The sequence below is a fragment of the Sinohyriopsis cumingii genome, chromosome 7 (genome assembly GCF_028554795.1).
Source record: "Sinohyriopsis cumingii isolate HCF-2022 chromosome 7, ASM2855479v2, whole genome shotgun sequence".
Classification (NCBI taxonomy): Eukaryota; Metazoa; Mollusca; class Bivalvia; order Unionida; family Unionidae; genus Sinohyriopsis; species Sinohyriopsis cumingii.
This window is the reverse complement of record NC_142967.1, coordinates 30,852,565-30,873,212: the sequence shown is the minus strand read 5'-3', so window position 1 is coordinate 30,873,212 and position 20,648 is coordinate 30,852,565. Positions and strand designations below refer to the sequence as shown.

At 36.2% G+C, this 20,648-nt stretch overlaps 1 protein-coding gene across 1 annotated transcript in view; it reads right to left on the bottom strand.

Moving 5' to 3' along the window:
* The window catches only part of LOC149794966 (uncharacterized), a 199,251-nt gene that overhangs the window by 52,590 nt on the left and 126,013 nt on the right, over nucleotides 1-20,648 (bottom strand). The window contains exon 13 of the mRNA XM_089963739.1: nucleotides 11,338-11,530. Within this exon, the coding sequence (XP_089819865.1) occupies nucleotides 11,338-11,530 (193 nt within the window). The remainder of the gene's footprint in view (nucleotides 1-11,337; nucleotides 11,531-20,648) is intronic.

Here is a 20,648-nt window from a genome sequence, read left to right as displayed (position 1 = left end):
ACTTAGGTATTATTAGAATGATGTAAATATGTGGTATAGGGAAGATATATAGTGGCTTAATGTGTTGTTTCAGATTCAGTGTGTCCTGAGATATGTAAGATAATGATTTTATTTTTCTTCAATAATATTTGATACAGAAATGTATGTCTTCTAATTCTTTTGAGACATTCAGCATACATTTTACTCAATGCATATTTCATTGATTTTCTGATGGAGCTTGCATGACCTTGGAAGATGAACAAAACTTCCAGGATGTTAACTGATTTTCTATCAGACTTTTTATGTCAGTATGTTTCCACTCTATTCATACAAAGCAAGGCCTTCAGCAAGGCATGTCCTTAGCATTCCATTATTGATTTCAAGTCAGTATGTAGTAAAATATTTGCATTTAAAGAGTTACATTTATTCCTAATAAGTTGATTTAATGTAGTATGATGTTGAAAAGTACTGAATAAAGATATTGTTTTAATTTATTCATAAAAGTTCACCAAGCACAATAAAAGAAATTAATATTGCTGTTAGTTCTTGTGTTATATATTTAAATCACAGGAACATGTTTCTCTTTGTTATAAAACAGTAGTAAATGAAAATATATATAATACCTTATATCAAATTCTGCAAGATTCTAAAACAGTCAAACCTTCTGCAATTTTATAATTGATTTTCTGACACTGTTTATCTTAGTGTTTCTGCTCAACTAAATCCCTATTCAAGAGATTAGAATGTAGTTTATTGTGTATATTTGTTATAGATATAATATAATTAGCCCTACTCCAAAATATCAAGGCAAGGGTTTACTTGTTTTAAAAAAATATATGAGGTCCAGAAATCTTCTTGTATATGGGTAGAAGAATCTAAATTAGTTTTTTTTTGAAGTAGTCTGCCAATTTATTACTTGTAACTTAATATTAAAACATTTAGAAACAGTAAGTCTTGAAGTTAATATTGTTTAATGACTAATTTATCAGAACATTTTTTTTGGCCAAGAGAAACAAATTTGTTTATCAAAAAGCAATAATACTACAGGTAAGAATTACAGGATGTCTTTAATAAAAACAAGATATCACAAATAAACCAAAAATGGATATAGACATTACATAAATGTTTGACATAAAGTAGCACTTTATTGTCGAATTCAAAGAATGAAGTCAATGTAATGTAAATAAGCTCTTATATATCTCCACAACTTGATGCTGAATTTTTGTCCATTAAAGACAATGAAATTCACTCAAAATGTACACTTCATTAATTTTAAATTTTAAAAAAATCACAATATCTGAAATATAAGCAATGTATCTGAAGGATTCCTGTAATGCATATTTATCTCTATATCTTAGTACCTTTAAATAGATACTGAACAAGACTTAAATGAGAGATGAAAGGAACTTAAATTTTTATATTATGACCCAGAATCACCAGGTGTGTACACACGGACTGAGTTGATATGGAAAGAAAAAAGTTAAGAAAAAGATTAAATTTAAGGAATCAAAAAATGGATGGCAAAACAAAGAACTTTTAAGATGCCAAAATTGTTTATACAGCCATGAAAATACAAAATGTTAACTTTAATAATATTTAAAGTTAATGGCAATTAGGTATTTTAAATTTGAAAATATATGACAAACAGAAGCGCAATTACTTTAATAGTGATTTGTAATTTTCTAATTTTGCATGGGCAGAAAAGTTCAAAACTAAAATTAGATGACAATGTTAAAAATTCTTCTAAAAAATAATGATGAATACCAGAAAAAGTTTAATTTGATAAGGAAAATAATTTTCTAATAAAGATGTCAAGAAACCTTGGAATGAACAGCACATATGATATTTGTCAACATTTGGCAAAAAAGAAAGCATATTTTTTGAAGATTAAACAGACTTCATAAAAAAAGAAATATGGAACTATTTTGTAGAACAAGAACTATAATATGGGCTGATCTTCATCAATGTTTGCTAAGATTTGCAAACATTAATCAAAAACTTTATTGTAATTTTGTATGGATTTATGACAGACCAAGCAGACAAACCAAAATGGCAAAAATGACAGAAAAAACAAAAACAGTATAACATTGAAAAACTATTGGAATAAAAAGATGCACTGAAAAAGTAAATAAAATCAAGCAAGTTATTATCAGCGCTATATAATTTTATTATTTTTGGAAGATAATGTGGATTACATAAGCAGTAAGAAGTTCAAATATCCTAAAAATACTAAGAAAAAGATTCGGTGGAAAGAAATTTAATTTGGTAAAATGGAAGGGGAAAACTTAAAAATATCTATTAAAGTGTATTGGCTGAAAATATAAATATTTTAGAACTAAAAAATGTGGAAACTGAAAACATACAAAGTTAGCTTGATAAATAAGTTGATGTACAATGTGAAGACAAATTTCAATTATAATACTTTCTGAAACTCTTAAAATAAATCTTTAAAAGTTCACCATAACTTATATGACTGGGTAATGTGTTATTGCCACTTAAATACTTCAGATGGGCAACAACAAAATGAAATTAACCTTTTTAAAAATTATTATTATGTACTGAAAATAGCTACACATCTATAATCTTGGAAATATACATATTTCACGAATGCCAGTATGATTCTTCTAAAGATTATCCATTAGCACCAGAAAATTAGTAATCATGCCAACAAGTCATCACTGATGATAAAGGTACCAAAGCATAAAAAAAGATAAGTTACTTTACTTTACATACTGAAGGATGTTGTGCATTTCATGAACTTGACATATTATCTTCAGCTTGTCATGAAACTTAACAAGATCCAGTAGGCCATTGTATTTGATCAACAACACTGGGTAAAGTCATATGTAGAAATTAGTTGTTGTTGTTTTTGCTGTTGTGGGGTTTAACGCCATTTTTCAGCACACGATAGGCTATGTATGGCAGCCAGTATTAATGGTGGAGGAAGAACCCGGGAAAACCCCGGGAAGAACCACCGACCCATGAGAAGCTACTGGCTCACATACCCACATTGGTCGAATCCAAGACTCAAACCCACGTAGACAGAGGTGAGATGGCAGTGATCCGTAACAGACAGCGCTTTAGACCACTCGGGGTCCCTCTAGAAGTTAGTAAAATGAGATGAAATCAACCAATAACTTTGAACAAGATTTTTAAAATGTATGCATTTTACCATATTTGGTAAGCAAATCGAAACAAATAGCAAAAAGTTATATTACAAGTCATGAAAAATGTGAAAAGTTTCTTTGTGGAAAATGTAAAAGGTAACATCTAAAGAGAGATAAAGAAAGCATTATTCAGCAGCATAATAAAACTAATGTTCTAAAATGTAGTATCTACAGCATTTCAATGGTCAACAAGAGAGTTCCTGGATTATTCAGAGCTTAACTTAATAGAATAGCAATACAATAATTTATTAAGATAAAAAATACTCGTCAAAAATATAAACAAAAAATAAGATGCAAAGGAATTAAGAAATATGTTATCAACAACTGGCTAAGCCTTGAAATATTTAAACAATATTTACCGTATTTTCGCGTATATTAGACACATCCAATTATAAGAAGCACCCATATATAAGACGCGGGGTTTGGCGATTTGTGTAAAAAATATTTTAAATAAGACGCCCACGAATATAAGACGCACTCGGCTTCGCGATTTGCTGAACTGAGCAAACCCTATATTGACTCCAGATGACATAGCGTTGATTTTTTAAAATAACTTATAAGTTACTTACGGTATTGATCTTATCTAATATTATTTTGTTAACTACTATTACATTATTGTTCCAATAAAGTTTAATCAAATCCTTTGAATAATTGTGTGTGTTGTTTTGTTCAAATATGTACCGGTAAAAATCCGTTTTCAAACCACGTGCATCAAAGTGGATAACGGTACTTTCCTTTGTCATAAACGCAAATATCTCTAATGTTTCGATCACTCACCTGATGTAAACAAGGCTTTATTGACCGTTTTGGCTGGAGTTCAAAGAATTGTTTGAGGCAGGGCTGCAACGGTTATCGTTTGATCTTATCTTCCTGTAGGCGCTAGGCCTAGGCTTCAGCGGCATGGGTTAGTATATACCGGTATATTCCGGTATATAGGGTATACATGGGATCAGTCTCTTGTTATAAATAAATGAGTGATCAACCTCTTGAGCATTTATAAAATTTATAAAATTTTCACGATGACAAAGCAAAAATCATATACGGCCGATTTTAAATTAGACGTCATCACGTTTGCCAAGGAGCATGGCAACAGAGCTGCACACCTTCACACCAGCTGGTTGACAACGTCGTGCAACGTACGTAGAGGTGTGTAATTGGGTTCTCCGGGCATTGGAGAATGTGAAAACAACAACAATCGTCAATGGCTTCAGAAAGTGTCGGATAATTCCAGAACTGGCCGCCGATATCAGTTCTTCGGATGACGAATTGGCTGCATCCGATACCACTGACGCCAATGAGGATCGATTATCAGCGGCTAGGGAGGTATTCGGCGATGAGAGTAAATTCGATGAAAGTTTCGATGGATTTAAAGCTGAAACTGATAACGATAAAGATAAAGATGAATAGATTTGTGTAAAAAAATAATTAGATAAGACGCCCACGGATATAAGATGCACTTAGGGTGCGGGGTAAGTAAAATTTAATATAAGATGCGTCTTATATACGTGAAAATACGGTACTGGAACACAATTACCATAAAACAAAGACCATTTACCTGTAAAATATATTACACAAGAGTAGACAAAATGCACTATTCACAATGAATGACCAAATATCATGAAATGTAAGTTTTAATAAATAATAATGTAATCTCTGATGAATAATAACAATACAGATCACTATTGGCTTTTATACTTTTTTCTATCTCATGTGCATAATGTTAATGTTACATGTATTATGAAACTTGGGGCAGTGGCCTACATTACCTAAATAACAACTTAAAATAAGAACATAAATTTATATTCCCTAACGATACATTTTTCTTCTAGTTTTCTGTTTATGACTTCAAAAGATCTATGTCACACTTTTAATTTTCTTTATAAAATCATCAAAACATATGTACATCAAAATATTTATTTTAGTCTACGATTTTCTAATGCATGATTCATTTTATATCTGCAATATACGTTAATACGAGATGTATTTCAATTTGTTGTTCTGGTGAATGTGTCCATTTGCTATGAAATAAACACACATTTTGTTTGCTTTAATAGCTACTTCTTCAGTTATTTAAAGGCAGATTCTCTGTCGAACATTTGGCCAATTTATTTTCACTGCCATGAACTGCATGATGATTGGTTAATTTTAAATATGTCAGAATAAACATTATCAATGGGCATTTTGCTGTTTTCATTTAACTTTCTGCATTCATCAGACAGTTAGTTTTAATACCTGTAATTGTTGGATTGAAGAATGTTTCATTTCTTTCAGTAACCTTTCTACATAATTTTAAGGATTCCCTTGAATGATATTCACTGTGAATTCAATATAACATTATTAAGTTCAGATAAACCTGTCCCAACAGTCACCTGTATATAATGATCACAAACAAAAGCCATATATGTCTTCTGTTTCATTCCCTATTTATCACAAACCTATCAAAGAAGTTGATTTTCTCATTATCTCACTGCGTTAAGTAACTTGCTGATCCAGATATTGTTTTTAAAATGTTAACAGCTATTTCAAAGCCAATGTATGCAAACTGCCTATGAAAGAGTCATTCTTCTGATTCACAGTCATATGAAAAATGTCAATTAGTAGTGAAATTAGTGTTTTCTTTCACAGTGCACAAAACAAACTAATATCAGTGATTATTTTAAGCCAATGCATATAGACAACATAAAGGCCCATGATCTTCAACTGATCAGTTTCTAATGAGATGCTGAATTTCTTTGAAAACACATAAATATCTACACCTTTCTTGTCTGTTCCCCTTCACCTCCAGCATGCAATGTAAATCCTGATTTAAATTTCTTATCTTTTCTATCCTCATTCCCTGTTCTACTGTATTAGTTCTCACATCATCATGCATCCAATGAACCCAGTATATCATATAAGGATCTAAATCACTGAAGTCAACAAGTGTATTACTAAAACATTGAAGTAAACTATTTACATCATTATATGCCTCCATTATTGCAGTCATTTCTTAGGACACTAACTAATAAGACACCAAAAACATTTTATACAGAATGTAGTTATCAGGCAGATTATAACAAGAAACCTGGCATTTTTTGATTGTAATATCTGAACTGCATATTATTTATTATAAATTGCAGCAGCTTACATCCAAATTTTTATTTATACCTATCTGTTTTTCAAATGAATCTTTTGGGTTTTTTAAAATTAAAAATCACAGACTATTTCATTATTTTCAGTGTAATGAAACAGTCTTTTCGAAAATGTTTCCAAGCATTGTTTTTTTTAATCTGTTCAGCCATATGGCTAGCACAGTCAGTCAACTAACCAATAATCCATAACTTTTTCATGCAACTACTGAAAACGTTACACCAAATGAAATATGTTTTATTATTTTATTTTTTACAATTTTTAATTCAACTGATTCTATGCAGAATGGCAAGAAATCTAACATTTAATTTTTTTGCAACTTCAGCACTTCATTCATGTTTCAACATATTATTTTTGTATCTATTAAGTTAATGACCTGCAGCATTTCTTTGAATATAAATAACATTAAAAATGTATTGATTTTTTCAAGTTCAGTTATCCAAGAATTAAAAAATAGAAGTCCTAATGAAACTAACTTCACATCCTGATGAAATCCAAAATGGAAGGCGGTGACATATGCTGTGGTCAGCGTCATACTGATATGTCAACAGTTCTTTGTTGAATCACAGAAAATAATATTCCAGTTGTTTAATTTTGTGTACATTTTGATAAATGTCTTTGTTCAAGAATTGATTTAGAGCACTAGTAAATCTTGAAATCAAAATAAATTGAAGAAAACAAAACATTTGGCCCAAAACTGGTCACGACATAAAACACTTTAATTTTGCAACTGTTAAGGCAAGAATAATTATTATTTCTCAAAACATTAGTAAAAAATCTAGCTACAGTGCAAAACAGATACCAAGATGTGGTCAATTCTCTGGAAAAACCTAATTGATACATGTTATTTGTCACATATTCCAAGTATGACCTCAAATCCACTTTATGAATCTTATTCTGAGAAAGGTTGTTTACTACAAACTATCACTGGTTCTGAATCAAGGTGTGGAACTAGGTCAGCATTAGATGCAATGTTTCAGTAAAGTTACATTAAAATAGCAAGAAATGGAATAAAAAAATTTAAAACTTACAAACAAACAATTAAATTAAATCAAGATAGTTCAGTAATGGCGGCTATAGGTGGAAGCTAGTAAAGTAGAGTAAAGCTCTGTAGATTTTGGCAGTTATAAGTGGTTATTTTTACAGTGAAATGGTTCATACTTGTTGGGATTATGTGTGAATATTCAAGGAATGCAGGACATACAACATTATTGGTAGATCTTAATCAGTTTTGAAAAAAAATATGTTTTTCCATTCAAAATTCAAATATGATGGAATAGAGATGGAAGTTTAGTGGTGCAGTTTTGAGACATTCCCTACCTGATCTGTTTGACTTATTTACTTACTTCAGTGTAGTTTGCCTTCAATAGTAAGAATTGTTTGGCACATGGTGAGTAATAAATGTCACTGTCACAACTGAGTAGTGAGAAAAAATTAGTCCAAACAAGATTATCTACAAGTATGAGTGGAAAGAAAGATCAAGGCAAGCAACAAATAAAAACCAGATTACAGAGTGGCACCCTAATGGAGACATCTGACACAAGTATGAGTGAATCAACCTTGAGTACAATTCAGCTGGACTTGGATGAAATAAAGCAAAGTCTCAGAGGGTGCATTTCAAAAGCAGATTTTACATCTGCTATTGCTGACTTGGTGAAAAAGGATGACCTAGCAGAAATTGTTACAACTATTGTGAGGAAACTGTTAGAGAATGTGAAGGAAGATCTGAGAAAGGAGATAGCAGCAGAAAGTGAGAAGGTAATAAAGGAGAGGACAGGAGAGTTGATGGACAGGGTGGATTCACTGGAATTTGAAAACCACCAATTGTTAGAAAAATTACAAGAAGCAAAGAAGGAAAATGATAAAATGAGGATCGATATGAAAGATTATGAGAGGAGATCAGAGCAAGCAAGTACAGCTTCAAACCAGTGCGAACAATATTCAAGGAAGCTGAACATAAAAGTTTTAGGGCTGGAGGAGGAGGAAAATGAAAATCTGAGAGAAAGAATTCCAAAGTTGGTGAAGGAAGTCACAAAAATTAATTTAGATAACAGGGACATAGTGGCTGTGCATATGATTCCAGGTCGACAGGGAAAACCAAGGCCAGTGATTGTCAAATTCTGGAGTCTGGATTGTAAACTTCCAATTATCAAGAAGCGGAAGGATTTTCTGCAGTACAAAGGAATTAGACTGGTAGAGGATGTAACCAGGCTGAATACTGAACTTATCAATAAATTATCTAGGCATCAAGAAATTGACAGTGCATGGTACTTTAATGGATCTGTGTATGGTAAAACCAAATCAGGAAAAAGGATAAAATTTGACATCTATGATGAAATTGATGAGAAAATTAGATTATAAGTGTAATATGCAATTCTGTGAACTTATGAAATTGACCGAATAGGTATGTGAACTTTCGTTTTTATACTCCTTTTTCTACTCTAATTTGTTTTAATATTTTGTTTATAAGACACTTCTTTCCCTCACCAATTTTATCCATAATTTATATGCTGATGATTCGCTGGTCCACTGTTATATCTCTCCCTAATAAATTCTCTCACTAGTTTATAACTCATCTTTCACTCTTATACTCTCATATACACATTTACTAAGTTGTTTACTCACTTTTCTCAACATTACTCTTCCATGATAAATCTCTCAGTCTCACTTTTTTTGCTCATACATTCAATCACCCACCACTTCCTTGTATGCGCTCTTTCACTCTTTCTTTTTCTTCCCTTTTACCCCTTTTTTCATTCATTAAGTGGTAATTTATATTCTTTTTAATCTGTGCCGTTTGGTTTACAAAACTGTCTCTAGCTCCGGAAAGGTCTGTCAGTGGTGCATAAGAGTTATCGCAAATGGAGTTGTTTCACTTGTTGTCCATAGTATACTGTATCAATGTTAAATGCAGCCAAAGCTACAGCCTTTACTGTAACACCATGGATGATTTTATTATGGATGTTTGTATTCTGTGTGAGTGTGAGTGTGAAAGCCATGCATATGATAAACTCAAGGTGATAATTACTTCATACATTCCTGTACAAGAATATGTATGTGTAAAATTTCTGCTGGTAAACAGGAACAAAATACTGTAATATCACAAAAGCCATGTCACCTAGATTGTGTGCCATATGCATGTGTATATGCGTGTGTGTGTTTTTCTTTTTTACTTTCTCTGTAGATTATATTTATTATCCCTAGATTATCTGATAACCAGAAATGTTTGATTGTAAGGTGACCCTGGGATAGTTCCCCGACCCATTGGTCAACCTATTACGGGGTTAATAAAAAAAAAAAAAAAAAAAAAAAAAATTAAATCAAATATAAATTAAATCAACAAACATAATACTATTCCATCTTTTTAAACCCTAGGTAGCCTTTGACAAAATGTTATCTTTGTTCAAACAGATCCTAGGCATCCAATCTCTTTGTTTTGTTTGCTTTATTAGCTCAGTCTTTTATCACTTTTATTTATTATTAAAATCTGCTAATATCCCTGCTTGAAGGTTTTAATTTGTTAATAGCGTTTCATGTCATGTAAGTGGTGCATGTAGAGAAATTAAGTGTGAATTGCTTATCAGTATAATCATATGTGCTGAACATCTATATTTAGATATGAAAATCTGCTACTTATATAAATATTACAATAATATATAAGTATTTAGTTCACAAGGTACCAAATTCGCTATACTTATATTTGAGCAACAATAACTCCTATATGTATTTAGGTTTATCCATGGCAATATTTGTGAACTGTAATATTAAACATTATAGAAAACAGATTTCCAATACTGCTCTTATGAACAATATTAATTTCTAATGATTACTGTAGCTCTAGACAATGCAGTCCATCAATAAAATTCAAAAGTCAAATACAACATGATTAAGTTTTTTTGTCACTTCCTTCAAACTGGAGATTTCTAATGTTTACTATGAGCGTCTCCTCCTTAAAGATCACTGCATGCAACCATCTGTTTTTCCTGGCAACGTATAACTCTAATGCCCTGTCAGCCATCTTGGATGTCATATTTATCAGATTTACCTGAATATTGCACAAAGCTACATGTTTCAAGGAGTATTCATTTGAAGACCCAAGACAAATCAAGGGAAAAATATAGAAAAAGAACTGTTAAATTATATCTAGACAAACTCTTTGTTAAAATAACAATAAATGTCAGTCAGAGATGTTCTCATGTCAAACATACGCTGCTCATGAGACACAGCAATCATTACATTGTTATAATGGCTGACATAGTGGTGATGGTGAATGATAGATGTGCGGAATATAAGTATATGTTTCTTATTTGGCACCTTCTGGTTCAAGTTAATTCTTTAATGTGTAATTGCTTGTGCCAATGAACTCATGCTACAAAGAAGAATGAAAGAAGGATATGGAGCTAATTATTTAAAATTGATAATGAAACAAACCCGCCTTCATTCTTATGCAAAGTGTAGATTACCTGTCTTGATGTCAATATAGTTCTGAAATTAAATTATTTCTTTTTTGATTCAAGAAGATAGAAATGTTCCAGTTTCCCACAGAACAGTAACTTTTACATGAAATATAGCACAGTGGATATTAGGAAGGAAAACTGAATTACTCGGAATTGTCTAGCATATCAACAAAGATGTGTGTGATGTGATTTTAATTTTTAACATAGCTTTAACAATTTTTCAGTCATATCGCTACCATGTCTGCAATGTGGCAGTTTATAGTGATGTCTAGCACTGGGGCATCATGCTTCAGACATGTAGCATGATGTCCCACCCAGTCACATTATCCTGACACCGGTTCTAACACTAACCTCTTAATGCTGAGCGCCAAGCGAGGCAGCTGTTAGTACCATTTTTGTAAGTCTTTGGTATGACTCGGCCGGGATCGAACCCATGACCTCCCGCATCCAAGGCGGATGCTCTAACCACTAGGCCTCCGGAGCAGTTTTTATCAACAAAGAAATACTGGCACAAGAAAACAACACTACACATAGATGTAAACTATACTTCATAAAATAATTCCAAATATTTTGCAATATAAACCCTTGACTGGAAGTTAACCTACTTATGAATCGCTGTGCTTTCAGTTTCTCTTGCTCCTCCTTCATCTTGTCTTGCTCAATGTCATGCAGATATTTCATGATGTTGTCAGTGATTTCTGACACCTCCCTGGGAGCTCCAGACACCAGAATAACACCCTTCTTTCTGTTTACTGTCACCACAGCTTTACTCTGACCCATTCCCTCCATCTTTGTGACCTGCAATGTAACTGATTTATCAGCTCTATCAACACATACACAACTTTATAAATTATTCATAATGCAAAAGAAACTGCATTAAGCAGCAGAGGGGGCGAATCGGACATTTTGTCCAAACGTCATTTGGCTTAATTAATACTTTCTGCAACTCAACGATCTAGTGTCGTCAGCGCCCGGTAAAAAAAAAAACGACGACGTCGTTGGGGGATCGTCCAATTGTCATTTGGTTTAATTAACACCTTCTGCGCGCCGATCCCCAGCGTCGTCAGCGTCCGGTAAGCACATCGACGACCGCGTCGATGTCATCGCCCCCTCTGCTGCTTACAATGAGGGTCTTTATGATCTTACAAACAAAGTGATCACTAACTCCTCCTCCTGTAGATCAATTAGGTTATTTGACTGATCGGTGAGTTTAAAATTAATTCTCGTTAAAAACCGATCATGGCATCGCATATAGACCGGATTAATCGGATTCTCAACGATTAAATATCCCGGAGGGGCTGTTGGTGAAAATGAATAAAGGATATATCCCTGTTGAGCTTGATTTGATTGATTGGTATCCACCTGGTAACTCCCTTCGATAGCATCACACACTAGATTAATTGCTATCACCGATGCGATATTTACATTGTATGGAGCAATATGCCTACCATCATCTCCGTTATCGTGTCTGAGGATATGAGTTGATGAACTGATAAAATCATTAAGAGACTTTCTTAGTTCTGGCACGTTGTATCCTGGAAACTTGAAATCAGGTAAATCGGCTTCTGTGATATTATACTCGGTTAGGAATTTTTGTTTATTATCATCGCTGCTATCGGATATTACTTTAACGATTCGTTCATTGATATATTCCATGTCTGATATAAGTTGATTTAACACCTCAACGTGTTTTTGTGCTTTTGTCTCTCGTAGCTGTTCTAGTTGTAATTGGTAATAATGATTAATTTCGGCAAACATATCAGTGATATTCTTTAAACTAATTACGAATGTGGTGTGCAATTTAGGAGTTTCCCCATGCTGAAAATACCATTGCATGTTATTCCTGTCTTGAAATGCAAATATACTGGGTAATAACGCGTTTTTCATATTATACAATTTATTTTGATAATTGGGATTAATCTCATGATACGATTGCTTGTCCGGGGGGTTTTCATGAGGTGGATTCTCAGGCCATCCTAGTATGGTTCTTATTGAACTGTTATAAATATCAACCATATACCCCGGTGTGCTTATTTCAATCGTCGACGATAACGTCGGTTCATGAACCGTAATAGCGATTTTTGATTCTTTTCCTGTGATCGATTTTATCCTGCGTTGAAATTCTTTATTGATTTGTTCTATTTGGTATGACCCAGTTGGTATTGTAACCTCCTTCCAGTCTGGGGTTCCATCGGGTTTATTTGTCCGTGCAAAAACCAGCGAGTTATTAGGTTGTTGTCCGTTAAATGCGTCCGCTCGAATATTAGGCCAACTGTGATATACTCGCAATTTTGCCAGCGCTATTTCCTTCACTGGAACCGGCGACGGGAAGTTCACACTGAATTCGGGTTTCGTTGACGTTATTGATATCATATTTGTTTGTACCGGAGTGGTGTTCTCCGCGATCCGCTGAAGTAATTGAAACCCTTCGGGGTTCAGCGACATTATTATTATTTGTTGTCTTTAGTGTTTAATATTAATAACCAGAGCCCATTGAGGTGGTTCCGGCTTCCAGTTGAAAATCCTCGATTTTTGACATCGCGGAGCTATACAACTGGACCATCGTGGAGAATTCAACATCGGATACGAACAAATTATCAATCGATAACGAGATCAACCCGGATAATTTCGAGTACGCGTCGGATACTATTTGATGTTTTACTGTATACTCGTTGAGTTTTTTCTGAAAACACGATGATATCTTCCTAGTGATTGCGTTGGCGACTCCAGCAACTGTTGTCATCGCGGAGACAGCGATTGGAACAGCGATCGGGGCTATCGTGGTTACCGTGGATAAAATAACACCGGCGCCAGCTACTATGCCCGACACTGAGTACACGACCGCGTCGATGGCGGTTATTTTTCGGCGGTATTTTTTTATTTTTGCACGGTATTGTCCGGAAAGCGTTTTCAAGTTCGCGGAAAATTCTTTTGCGGTATCGAATCGATATTGATGTGACGTCGGTGATACCTCTGATTCAATTTCCTTGGTGGTCATTTTTATTTTAAAAGAGCTAGTGTTTTTAATTACTTAGATTCGCTACAAATTCCACATACCATGTAATGTTTGCCCCGGCTAGATTTCTATCAACGGCATAAATTGTAAACAGTTCAGTTGCGTTCTTGTCTATAATTGTTGATATTGTATTGTTAAACCCGGATGAACTCGACGATAATATATTAAACTGCATCATTGAAACCAGTGTCAATCGATAAATACCCTTAACAGTTGCGGTAATATTTACTGTATTCTGTGTAGGAGTCCAATCGAATGATCCATGCCGAATTGTGTATACTGTGATGATGATGTTCTCATGAGGGATTTTTATTTTTTCGAATTGTTCTGTTACTCTCGGTAGCCCGTCTTTAATCGCTTCAACATCAGTTCTGATTATTCCTACTTCCCGCCAATGCGCGTCTATATTATTCTTGTTCGCTGCAACATTAGTTTTGATTGTTTCTATTTCCCGTGTATTCTCGGTTATACTTTTTTTGTTCGCTGCAACATCAAGTTTGATTGTTTCTATTTCATATGTATGTACGTCTATACCTTTTTTGTTCGCTGCAACATCAGTTTTAATTAATCCTATTCCCCGCCAATACGCGTCTACATTTTTTTTGTTCGCTTCAATATCGGTTTTGATTGTTTCTATTTCCTGTGTATGCGCGTCCGCACCCTTTTTGTTCGCTTCAATATCAGTTTTGATTGTTCCTATTTCCTGTGTATGCGCGTCCATATTATTTATGATCGTTGTAACATCAGTTTTGATTGTTTCTATTTTCCGTCCATGCGAGTCTACATTATTTATGATCGTTGCAACATTAGCGCCGATTATTTCTATTTCCCGTTCATGCGCGTCTACACTCCTTTTGTTTGTTGCAACATCAGTTTTGATTGTTTTTATTTCCTGTCCATACGCAGTGATATCATTTATAGTTATTGTAATCTCATCCGGCTTGGTATTTTTTTTACCAAAGAATTTATCAAAGTTGTCATCGATCCTGTTAACATTTTTTCGCAACGGGGGTAAATTGGCCGACAGCGCCATAAGCTCCGAAATAGCATTTTTTATCATTACAAAATTCGGTTCGGTTGCCGTCGGGGGTCCCCGAAAAAAACTATCTACAATGTGTCGCACATCGTCGAAATGTGTTAGCGTCGACATGAACTGTTTTTCATGCAAGTTAAATTCACCACGTAAACCTTTTAACGAATTTGACATGGTTATATAATTGTCGCCAAGTGTACTTATTTTTCCATTTATCGTCAAGATGGATTCACCCGGTTTGAGTCGTCCGTCGCTGGTATACAGCGCGATAGTGTCCTCGGCGGCATCACGCTGTCGTATTAAAACGTCATTCAGTGACACATTACCGGATTTCAATTTACCCTGGCGGTCTTGAAATACAACTATTTCGTCCGGGTCAATACTTGTTAGATTCAACATATCAGTGATTTCATCCTCAATTAGTTTTTTTATGTCATCGGTGGCGGGCGTTTCCGTGGGTTTTTTCAGCGCCGAAACCGGTCGTCCCCAGATATCAATCATTATTATTGTAAATGTTATTCTCTAAAATCCGTTGAGCTTCTACGACCTCACTAGTGTATTCGTTTACAACCACATGAGGTGGTTTTCGCGATGATGAAATCGCCGCGAGTACGTTCAATACCTCACGGCCACATATCGGTGGGTCGCTTAATCGCTGTGTTGGCAGCGTGGAATAAAAAACCCGGGCTGAACACGCCCGGGCTGAACACGCCCGGACATACCGCATGAACTCGTTCGGCGGGGCTAACCCGTATGAATCAAAATAGACGATTGCACGCGGATCAATCGCGTACGCAACCCAATGAGTTCCCGCTCCGGAGGATCCATCGAGGTTAATTATACCGGTTTCAGTATTCCTTGGGGCCGCCGGTAATTGATCCCTCATAAAAACACCTCTGAAGTTTTTTATCGCTAACGCGTTTGCGGCGTCTATTAAATCAAAATTAGACATTGGAGTCATAGACTCTTGAGTTAATAAACGGTTCCCGGTAGTCTCAGACCCTTTCCCGAGTACCATGAATACGGGGTTCCCGGTAGTCTTAGACCCTTTCCGGCCACGGGTCGTTTTTTTTTTGTAGCCTTTCCCGGTTGCCTTCTTTAATGCCATTCCCGCCGCGGTACCAACGGCCCCCAACGCCGCCGCCTTAGCCACTGCTGGTGCGGCCGCGGCAATCAACGCTGGAATCGCAGCTAACAGCGGAAATATCCCACCGGTCTTTTCCATGTTTTTAATTGCTGCGGCGGAAAAATCTATTTGAACACCCTTTTTATTCTTCATCGCATCATTGAAATGTTTTATTTGACGCGCCGTCAACGATATCTTATGATTACCACCTGCCATCTGCGACGGCTTCAGCGTTATTGTGGTTCCGCATTGTTTAGCCGACTTTGATCGTAATTTCTTGACTTGACCATCAGTCAACTCTACACTGACGACACTATACGACATTTTATTGTAAACGCGTTTTGTGCTTTCAATTACATGTTTTCCACTGGCGCATCAACGATTCTCATTCGTCCAACAACACCTTCTAGCAGCATTGATTTATCGCTGAGAATGACAGCAACCGCTCTATAATTAACATTACCCGGGGCTATACGAGCTCGGAAGTGTATATCAACGACGGATTGTCTCGTTAAATCAAGATGTTCCAACGAAAAGTAATAAATCGGATACAGGTTTTTAAAATCAAGTTGTGATATTTGCAAACCAGTGTCGACGTTTTGATCACGGCCCATATATGACAGCAATCGATGATACACACGTGCGATATGGTTGTCGCCGTAATTAAGATGTATATCCTCGGATGGTTCCTGTTGTCCGTTTATTCTCAGCGAAACATCCCTGACTCCTAATTGATCAAATATCATATGGCTGCGTTCTTGACTGCCCAATCGTTCCCTATTCTGTAGCGCTATGAATATATGACGCGGGGCTGAAACACCCTGTTTTGATGCCAGGTGCCATGTAAACGTATCGGCGACGTTATCCTCTTTAGCATCAGTTGTTACCGCTAGCCAACTCAACAACGATTTCCCTCCCTGTTCCATAAATGCTAACAATCGTGCTTCCGTGGTAACTGATGGAGTCAGCACCGGCATCCACAATGCCATTTTAGTTAAAATGACTTTACCGGCAGCGACGCCAGCAGCATGCCATATTGCATTGTTATCATCGCCCCTTCGCGTCAGCGCGATTGTATGCTTAGCCCCATAGATAACCTTCCTGACATTTCTGCAGAATCCAAATATGTGATGGAGTGGAATCGCGCATGAAAACTGTCGGCGTGGTCCTTGCAACATCCCTACTCGTGTTGCGAATCCCATATTGTAATTATCGTTAAGACTTTTTATAATATTGAAATTAGCGCCTGGTCTTGCTCTGCGGTCTGGGTTATTTGCTTCAGCCTGTGGGTCAGTTGCGGTATCTCTTTCCACCAGCACGTTGATGTATTGAAGATGATCAGCGTTATTAGTGGTGTCCTTTGCGAACATTATAGATGGGCCCGCCGATCTTGTATAATCATCCGAGTATCTCGCCAACCCAATTATCGTCGTTGCAACATCAACCTCGCGTTCTATTGATTCAATTTCTCGCCCGTCAATAAGATATCTGGCGCTCTCAAATAACGCCATGATACCGTTGTTGACGAAGCCAACTCGAACACGATGGTCATCTGCGTATGGTGCATTATCGGCGGCATTTGTCACGAGTTCTCCCTCGATTTCGATAAACGCTTCACACGGCAGAAAGTATTCACTGGTATCTTGGACTTGAAGTTCAATTCGCGATCGTAGGTCAGGTTGCGCTGCATAATAAGAATAAAATTGATAATCACGGATAGAATCATCCCTGCGCACTGGGGCATCCATGTCAAACGCGGGATCAGATGTACGCGCAAACATTCTATTATTTATCATGTTGATGTTTTCAATTGCGATTTTTTCGTCGTAGACCACTTCCCGCTATCGCGTTCATGAGCGCGTTGGTTGCCGCATAGGCGGATGGCGAAGTCGCCAACGACGGAGTCGTCAGCAACGACTCTAGTTTTTCTTCCACGGCGTTATTTATTACTTTACTGACATTTGCAGGCATCACTATCGTTGATGGCATCTGTTTTCTTTTTGAGAATCTCTTGGATTTCACCAATGACATTAGTTTGTTCCGCGCGGCTGAAAGCGCCTTTCCGGCAACATCTCCAATAGCGCTGATTCCCTTATCACGAATAACATCAATAGCCTTCATTCCTAATTGTTTGGCTAACGGCGCTACTTTTGGAGCCATTCTTGTAAATAACCCCGCAATGGTGCTACCGAGACCATCTCCATAGTACGCGCGGTAAACAGGCAATCGCGAGTTTACCACGTAGACGAGTACTGGTTTATCGTGGTTGTAGTGTATGATCATCCTTATTAAAAACACCAGTTTTCCAATTAATCATCCACGAGTTCGTCTATGAGCGTTCGATATGCATTAATGTCCATAATACCGCCTGCAAATAACCGCTTGCAAATATCAGCGGCCTCATTGATTATTTCCGGAGAGTTATTTCCGGCTCGTTTTCCTCCAATTAGTACCTCTAGCCGTGATATATCACTGAGAACACTACCAGGACAGGTAACGCCGTAGGATTCTTTACCAACAGAGTATCCTTTTCCTTTTTTTGGTTTTATACTTTTTACTTTATTGTGGAATATTATATATTTATTATCACGCAGTGGTAATGCATCTTTATATTTACTCGCTAAATACACCATTCTTGTCCAATCCTTTAACGACTTTATATTTTTCTCGTAACCGCTATTGATATGCTTCTTATCTCGTATGCTCTTAGCAAAATTGTTGGCAGCAAAATTAATTAATTCTTCATGGCTGAAGCCTCTAATTTCATCTATTGTGCTCTTCTTGAGTATAATACGGGGTATATTCTCCTCTTTTTCTTCCGGTATTTCTTCTTCTGGTATTTCTTCTTCCGGTATTTCTTCTTCTGGTTCTCTTGCGGTGGCGCCTAGTTCTTCCTCGTCGGCCATTGTAACATAGGGTTCTTGTGGTTCGGTTATAGCGAGTGGTGGTGGCCTCCGTGTTGTAGCAGCCGCTATTTTTGCAGGGAGTGTTTCTAAAGACCTTTTTGTTTGTTTTGTCTCTGCCGCTATCTTTTCAAGCGCACCAAGAACGGGTACAGTTGCCGCCGTAACATCCTTAGTCGCTTTAGTTACCGGGGCAAAGAGTTGTTCGCTTCCAACAGTAAAATCGGTTTGCATTTGTTGTCGCGTTTGAAGTTTCTCTCTCACTCTGTCTCGTAACGGTATAAACTTTTTAAGCGCTGCTAGCCGCTCTCTGGCTAGCCGAGTAGTAAGTGATTCACCTACCATTATTGTAAATTGATCCGCAATTTTCTAATTTTCCGCCGAGTGTACCATCGGGGGCTCCACGGAGTTTTCGTCTATAATCCTTCTAATGTTTTTGATCTTACTAGAAATCTCCCGGCGTCGTTCATAAACACGTCCGAGTTTTTTTCGTATTATTTCAACGGCAGTGAATAGTCCAATGAATGCATTTGCGTCATTGTGGTACAGGTTCTCATTAATCGTATGTTGTAATCGTTTTATAAAAAAGTACTCGCGGGCCAGGGTAAAACGCCCCCGTTTCGACTGTTCGTTAATAATCTCATAATCGGATAATATTTTTTCACTGTCGAGACCATCAGATAATTCAATTCCTTGATTTTTTAATTTTGAAATCTCAGTTAATATATTATTGATGTCTTGGGAATCCATATTCTTATAAACATCTTATTTCTAATATCAAAAATTTTAATAAAATTTAAGTTAAAATTTAATAAAATTTAAGTTTAATAAAATTATTGGGGTCATTTTTGACCCCGTTTTTTGTATGGACAGTACAATGCCGTAAATCTCCACTCGAGTGTTGTGGCAGATTACAGGCATACATGGACAGTACAATGCCGCAAATCTCCACTCGAGTGTTGTGGCAGATTACAGGCATACATGGACAGTACAATGCCGTAAATCTCCACTCGAGTGTTGTGGCAGATTACAGGCATACACATATACTTAATTAAGGACATTCACATCTTGGAACCCCAAAACATACATCTCCGGGAGGGAGGCCTAGGGTGACAAACGTCATCGTAGACCGCCCAGAAGATATGCTTGGGGGGACATCACTACATGTACTTAATTAAGGATGAATATATTTACAATGAAATGATTGATGGATGATGGGACGGCACAAGACAGCACAAACATAAAACGGCGGGGCGGAACTCTACGGCCAATTCAACCAATCAAAAGCAACCCAATTAAATTAACCCGGTTGCATGATTGTGAACAAAAGACAACCACACGCCCGGGTCAAGAGCGTGGGTTAGTTTTGATTAGTTGAATTGGCTTTCGAAAGCCCCAGGCTTATAACGAGTCATCTTATATATAAAGTGACTAATACAGCGGCGTCAGTCACAAGGTGTGTGTTAATTTGAATTCCCTTGAATCGTTAAACCCTTAAATACTTATTAATGGTGTTTCACGGCATTTAAATGAAACCAAATACTCAAATAAAACATTAAAAAAAAGAATACAGCTGTTAGATAACAGTGTGTATTTCATTAGTTTTCATCGTAAAATGATTAATTAATCGCAACATTAATTGGACTTCAAGGGACATAACTCTTGTCATGCGACGCTATCACAAAACGAGTTATCTCCCTTTGATGTTATATATGAAAATCGAATTCTGTGTCCGGTCCTTTTTGAGATCGCTGTTTTAGTTATATTCTCCGCAACATCTCGAACTGATTTACTACAAATATCGAAGTATTTACCAGCCGCATTCATAGAGCGAAATA